Source organism: Clinocottus analis, unplaced genomic scaffold (genome assembly GCF_023055335.1).
Source record: "Clinocottus analis isolate CAN_PGR_092001 unplaced genomic scaffold, fCliAna1.0.p SCAF_8, whole genome shotgun sequence".
In the NCBI taxonomy this organism is placed as follows: domain Eukaryota; kingdom Metazoa; phylum Chordata; class Actinopteri; order Perciformes; family Cottidae; genus Clinocottus; species Clinocottus analis.
In genome coordinates, this window is record NW_027176240.1 from 21,276,636 (window position 1) to 21,284,135 (window position 7,500).

At 40.6% G+C, this 7,500-nt stretch overlaps 1 protein-coding gene across 1 annotated transcript in view; it reads left to right on the plus strand.

Moving 5' to 3' along the window:
* The window catches only part of pdzd8 (PDZ domain containing 8), a 43,562-nt gene that overhangs the window by 15,939 nt on the left and 20,123 nt on the right, over positions 1-7,500 (plus strand). Inside the window, exon 3 of the mRNA XM_068567818.1 lies at positions 1,481-1,583. Coding sequence (XP_068423919.1) covers positions 1,481-1,583 — 103 coding nt within the window. The remainder of the gene's footprint in view (positions 1-1,480; positions 1,584-7,500) is intronic.

Consider the following 7,500-nt stretch of genomic DNA (forward strand, 5'->3'; position numbering starts at 1 on the left):
TGACATAAAAAGTTATTGAAGCCCATTAAAACATTTCAAATCATTCGTCTTAGTCTCACACGATTAGATTTACTGAATGGGTCAAAGTCAAACGGTAGTTTCTGAAGCTCATCTGCTTCATCAGGACTAAAGTATGGAGGACAGAAAATGACTTAAATATAAATAAATAAATGGATGAATAAATAAATAAATGTTTGAATACATGTATAAATAAATACATAAATGCTTAAATAAATAAATACAAGAATAAATAAATGCTTAAATATATAAATAAATACATAAATAAATGCTTAAATAAATATATAAATAAATACAAAATGTATAAATAAAACAATAAATAAATTCATGTTTGAATACATGTATAAATATATAAATAAATACAGGAATAAATAAATGCTTGAATAAATATATAAATAAATACAGGAATAAATACATAAATGTATAAATAAAACAATACATGACTAAATAAATAAATGTTTGAAAACATGTATAAATATATGAATAAATACAGGAATAAATAAATGCTTAAATAAATATCTAAATAAATACAGGAATAAATAAATAAATGCGTAAATAAATGTATAAATAAATACAGGAATAATTAAATAAATGCTTAAATAAATACATGTATACATAAATAAATACAGGAATAAATGAATGCTTCAATAAATAAATACAGAAATAAATAAATGCTTAAATATATGTATGAATAAATACAGGAATTGATGGTTACCAAATAACTCAAAATCTGTCTTTAGATTTTGATGAAAACGTTTCTGAATCCTGATTCCATGTCAAACCAGTGAAGGCAGCACAGGAAATGACACCGCTAATGAGGCTTCTGGGGCCCTGAACACAACAGTATTCACAGGCATTAAATGGAATATAACATTCATAACCATGTTAATCATGTGTGTTTCCTTCCTGGTGAGCCCTTCATGTGCACAGTGGTGCGCCTCAGCAGCCCAAACGGTCTCTAGAGGGAGCGTTGTGTGTTTTAAATGTTACATTTAGGTACTCGTCTAACTTTCTGCAGCAGTAAAGTTTCACTAAACCTGTGATAAGTTCCCCTTAACAAAGATTTCAATAACAAACCGTGAGGCTTGTGGGAATCTCTCAAAGTAATCCATGTCAGAAGGCAGAGGCTCCCGGGTCGTAGAGCACCAGCAGAAGCTCCTGAAGATTTAAAGCCGCAGTACGCAAACATCCAACAATGTTTCCCATAGAACAAGTAACCTTTCTTCACCTGACGACGCGTTTCTTTACTAAAACACCTTCCCAACATGTCAAAGCTTTGGTTTGGAGAGTTTTTTGTCGCGGGTTCTGGTTCCTCGGGTCCTCACCTTTCCAGAAAGGTGTGTTATTAGTATGCAGGGTGTTGTTAAGGCCCTGAACCATGGAGCTGGAAAAGCTCAAGGACCGCTCCAGGACACATTTTTGGCAAACCTTGAATCTCACGGTCTTGTCTCCGTCCCTGCAGACTCTTCATCCTGGGCTCCTACGACAGAGAAAACTACGTCCACTGCACCCTGGAGCTGAGCAGCCACGAGTGGAAGGAGAAGACTCGCAGCTCCATCAAGCGGGTGGGTTCTCCTCTGCGACTCTTTTATTCCTTAACTTTCTCTCAGCTTTTACCCGAGACGAGTACCAACCGGCGTGACGTTCCACCCAATGAAGGAAAGTGAGTCCGTTGTCATGAGAGAGATCTCCACATTTACCCAAAGACCCTCCTGGTGTAGTGGAGGGGCAGAACCACAGGGGGAGACATTGCTCCTCTGTAGCTTCACATGCGTTGTGCTTGTTTGCTGCTGTAGTTCTGCTGTAAATATCAAGTGTAGACCGGAGCGTTCTCTCAGAAGGGGAACACAAACACTCTCATCACACATATTGGACACTTTGTTTTATTGACACATTAATACAAGCACATTTCCATCATCCTCGCGTTGATGAGATTGTCCCATTGTTGACATTTTGAGCCGCTCAGAACATTGGCGGGCCCCTCCGGCGGACCTTTTCTAATTGCTGCAATTTAGAGATATTACAGCTATCGCATCGGGGCCGGTTTGGAAGTGACTAATGACAGATTTAGAGTGAAATGTCAGCCGTAATTACTGGCTCGGGCTCCCGCCGAGCCTAATGCTCCCGCGATCCTTGCCTGGCCACTTTCTGAATGACATTTGCAACGGCTCAAAGATTTGTATTGTGTGCAACAGTAATTGTTCGGCGCTGTGCTTTTCATGTGGCGTTTAATGACTTTGGAGGAGTTGCGTCTCTCGACCAGCAGGGGGCAGTGAACTGTCAGGCCTCCCTCCTCATTACTAAAGCACTTAACCTCACTCTGGCACTTCTTTCATCCCAAAACAGCAGCTCCTTCTACAGTTACAGTGTGTTTTTGAGGACTGGGGTGCAGACTTAACATTTACTTTGCAAGAGAAAACAGTACAAATAGGTTTAAATGTGACATTCAGGAAACATTCAAATCAAATACTCCACGAGGACAATGTGTTTCTGTCGTGTTGGGGGTCCAGTTTTTGGTTATTTTTGTGTAAAAACAAGACAAATCCTGTGACATTCTTGGTTCCAGATCCAGTAGAAATGTGCTGTATTCTCCTGAGTCCTGAACAGAAGATCAGAGGTTATCTTTCATTGTGTGATTGATTTTCACTAAAACAGCGGTCAATATGAAGAGATGCAATCTGGGATGCAATGAAAACATTAGATTGTTTTTTCTCGTCCTTTTTAAGCATAGTTGAATGATTATAGGGGTGAAATTGTGACTCTCAATTATTTTGTCCGGGGTGATTGTGGTGATTTTCTTTCAATGCCTAAGAGGTTTCTATTAAATGAACGCTCTGTAATAACAGAAAGGTTGCAAAGAAACTCCTGATATTTGACAACTGTTGTGTGAGAGGGAGCGGTGTACTTCCTGGAGTGGTGAGTTCAGTCATGTTATGGAGGAAGAAGACTGTTTTCTCACAAGTTGCATCGTTGCCATTGAATTCATTGTCAATCAAATGTGTCTTCTAATATGGTCGCGAGTGATGGAGATTGAGCTTTACCCAGCATGCCGCGCTGCGATTTAACGGCAAATAGGGGCTACCTGTCAACACAATTTAAAAAAAACTAAAAAAAAGTGTGGGTTTAGGTGTCTTTCAGTCCAGAATGTGTGTAATTGTTCCAGTCCATCGTTGCTTAAAGACTCCCAGACGTCACTTCTTACCTTTTAAAATTGCTTCTATACCTCTGAAGCATTTTCTACACAGGAAAACAAAGCAGTTGTTGCACATGCACACCTCACATGCACGCAAATACAGACCAGCCTTCTGCAGAACTGACCTCACGGTCGGTCGCGGTGCGGCCGGCGTTCACATGAATATGTGAACCGACACTTCACCAACGCAGACATCAGCGCTGCCCTCTCGCAGTGGAGCCACTTCAAAGCACTCGTATCCCTTTTTTTTGTTAATATAGTCATAGAAATGCAGATTCACAGTGGCATTTGAGCCCGGTTTATCAGACTCCTCCAGTCTGCCTGTCTCCGGCAGGACTCTGTAGTACGGATTAAAGGCTATACCATCTGGAAAAGGTCAATTCGCCATCTTTCTGGCTCGCTCCCTTTTTTTCCCCTGATGATTGCCAGATAGGAGCTTCCCCTCGCGTCTCTTATGAAAACCGCCGCTTGCCTTGTGTATGTTAATGTCTTTCATGCCATTTGAATATCACCTCAATTTCACCACCGTGAGCCACATGCTGCTGCTCTTAATAACTGGACCACGTGAGCATCTTCCCAAGGGGAGCGACCCTCTCATCAGGAACTGCTCAACAGGTTTTTGGGTCTGGTTCAACGGCTCCATCTTCCAAGATTATGTTATCGTCATAGTATTGCACGACAAAATGCAGATGTTAGTCCCATATTACAACATAAGAAAACCTCATACAAGAAACAACTATTATATACGGCGGGTGGCCGATGATTGAAGGAGTTTTACAGCCTGCTTTTAATTTGGTGTTTGCTTTTGTCTTTTCTTATTTCCTTTGGCCTCTTCACACCTCTTCACGGCTTGTCGCCAAAATCCCTGATTTGCACTCTGTGCGTCTCATTGTTTGTAATCTGGCGTTCTCTTCGTGTTTGGGATCGCGGGCGAGGGTGGGCAGTGTGAACAGGAGTGGGCCGAGCGCGGAGCCCTGTGGGACGCCGCTGTTCAACACCAGCGTGGAGGTGGTGTGGCTGCTAATCCCAACTGCTCAGCGTCTGTTTGTAAGCGACTGATTGCTGTTTGCTTTCTGGTTACACACTCAATGGAAAGTCACAAAACCAGAGTTCAAAGGATGTTTGTTCTGTGTTTCAATCGGTGTTAGCAAAATAAACATATACTGTATCCAAATGTCCACAAGTACCAGGAATCGCGTCGTGTGTTTATACGTCAATGTTTATCCTGCGTCCACAAACAGGTTGTGCGTACGTGCTGATCAACACTTTCCCTCCGAGGGTGGGGGATTGTACGGTGCTTTCCTGCGCTCAATAGATCCATCGTCGTCAATGTAGACGCGCTACAGGCGAGCTTAAAAGTGACAACAGCAGCGCGCGCAGCGTTCCCAGGAGCCTGATTTACAGGAAGCTTCCCAAGCAACCTGGATTGTGTTGCTCTACGATAACGCATCATTTAGCCTTTCAATTAGCTAATGCTGAGTGCTTGTAAACCTTCAACTCATTTAAATATGCTAGGTTACCATATCGGACAACGTTAGCTTATTGCAGATATAATGTTTTGGCCACCGATGTCACAGCGATGAACAGACTGGACAGAAATCCCAAAGAAACTGTTTGTTTGACGTCTTTAAGAGTCCTTCAGAAAAAATGTGTGTGTGTTCTGAATGAATGCAAAATGTCTGGCTCTGTTGACTGCTGACCTGTTAGATATATCGTAGAAATGTTGTAGACTTTCTTAAATATACAGTTGTCACAATTCCAAAATTAGGATTTTGATATAATGCCTTAATATCTCAATACCGGCAAAAACCTAAAACATCAGAGATTTGAATCCCATGTTGTGTTTGACTCCATTACTTTTCCTAAGTTGTATCAATAACAAATATATCGTATTAATTACAACAATAAACAGTCTGTAAAAAAGGTCAAAGTCACCGTTAAGTTTATGGATGTCAACTTTCCGTGGCGCTCGTAAGGTTCCACAAATTCTCCTGTGAGCATCCTTCACAGCGGAGATTTAAATAATAACACATCGCTGTAACCGTGCGGGCTTGTAGGAGTAAAACAAAGTAATACAAATGCACATAGCCAAACTATTAGTACCTTAAAATCCCAAAATCATCTGAGATTTTTTTTCTTTTCACGTTTTTGTCTTCCGCCATTTCCCCGTAAGCCGGAGGACCTTTGAACCACTTCAGAGCGCGTCGACTGCCTCTGGGAAATGTAGTTCATGAAACTTTTGTGTGTGTATATGTGTATTTATATATATATAAATATATGGACAGACTGATACATACACAGCAATATACATGTGTGCACATATATTGCTGTGTATGTATGTATTTAATGCAATATACACACATAGTAATACACGTGTGTGTGTGTGTATATATACACACGTATATATTGATGTGTCCGTATTGAAATATACATACATAGCAATATATGTGTGTGTTTACATATTTATTTATATATATTTATATGTATGGACAGAGTGATGCAAACAAAGTAATATTACACGTATATTGCTGTGTATGTATGTATTGCAATATACATACATAGTAATATACGTATATGTGTGTGTGTGTATATACACACACTTATATATTGCTGTGTATGCATTGCAATATACATACAGCCCATACTCGTAGCTGTGGTGGGTTGTACAAAGCAAAGAGAAATGTTCTTTATCTCTGCTGCCTCCCATTGGTCAATGTTTGCTTCAGCCACTTCATTGTAGTGTGTGTGTGTGTGTGTGTGTGTGTGTGTGTGTGTGTGTGTGTGTGTGTGTGTGTCTGCACGGCAGAGACCACCTGTGAAATGGGTAAATGAAGCCTGTTCCATTACACAGTGGGAGATTGGGTTTGTGTGTGTTATTTATTTATTTGTCTCCTTCATTGATGGTGTGTTGAGGTGTGTGTGTGTGTGTGTGTGTGTGGGGGGGGGGCTCTGTCAGGCGTGTTTGCACATCTGCCCCGTCGATTCCATCGTCGGCCCTGGAAGCTGATTCTTGCTGACAGCTTGACCGAAGGGACATTCACGGGAACACTGAGGCTCAACATCTTGTTGTGTAACAACAATTGTTTGCGCTCGGTGGTTGGCTTTGCGTTGTATGAAAGCAGTGTGTCTATTTAAAGCTTGGTGTGTGTGTTTAGTCTCATGGCCCCAAGCTCAAAATCATCCAGTTTCCCAGACTCTTCCCACAGCAACATGTAACATCAGTGATTAGGAAGTCAGGAAACGTTGAGCGCTTCCCAGCAGACTTCTTGATCTGTTTAGGGCTTCTGTCAGAGAGCACTTTCCTGCCTCAGACCAGTAAAAGCCAGACATTTTCCCTCAGTCTGAAGTAAATATTGGAGATGTCATTTAAAAATTGCATGAACTAAGTTGTTTGTTTGCTCAATGTATTTAAAGATTTTTGTATTTGAGTAAAGAACAAAATATCAGGATCCACAGGTCCCCGTGATAATACTGATGGTGATTGGTCAGAATGTGTATATATACACACATTATATACTGTATATTGTTATATCATTAGAGGTTGTGTGCGTCATTCAATACGTGCTAATACATTTTTTCAGTGGACTTTTTAAGATAAAATCCAGTTTTCTGTGACATTCACTTCATGAAGCTTGATTTTGTGTTGATTCTGGCGCCCCCTGTGGACAAAAGTGGTAGTGTTTCCAGCGGGGTCTGACCCACTCAGTCCTGACAATGTCATCGAGGGTCAAACAAATACTGCCCATACATATAATGAATGCCATAGAACTTTGCTTCTATTATATAGATAAACATGTTTTTAAGTGTAACATATTATAAATTTGCTGACATTTTACTAGCTCAGGCTAGCTTTATACTCACCACTAGCACCTGAGTTGTGCATGTAGCGAGTGACATGTGTTGTTGTTGTTGCTGTGTAGCGTAAATTAGCTGATAAATAATATGTACACATACTGTTATGTCTTTATCAACCCAAAGTTTGTCATTAATTAAAACACTAATGCTGCGTTCACACCAACAGAGTTAGGAAATATTCACATAAGTAGATTACATGTAAAGTCAATGCACATCATTTTTAGCCGAGCGGCGCGAATGACGCAAAAAAGCATTGTTTAGTTTAGCTAGTGATGCTATGTGCTGTTAACTACAGGAACGTGACCGGGTCAGTTTAGGTTAGCTAGTGAGGCTATATGCTGCTAACTACAGGAACGTGACCGGGTCAGTTTAGGTTAGCTAGTGATGCTATGTGCTGTTAACTACAGGAACGTGACCGGGTCAGTTTAGGTTAG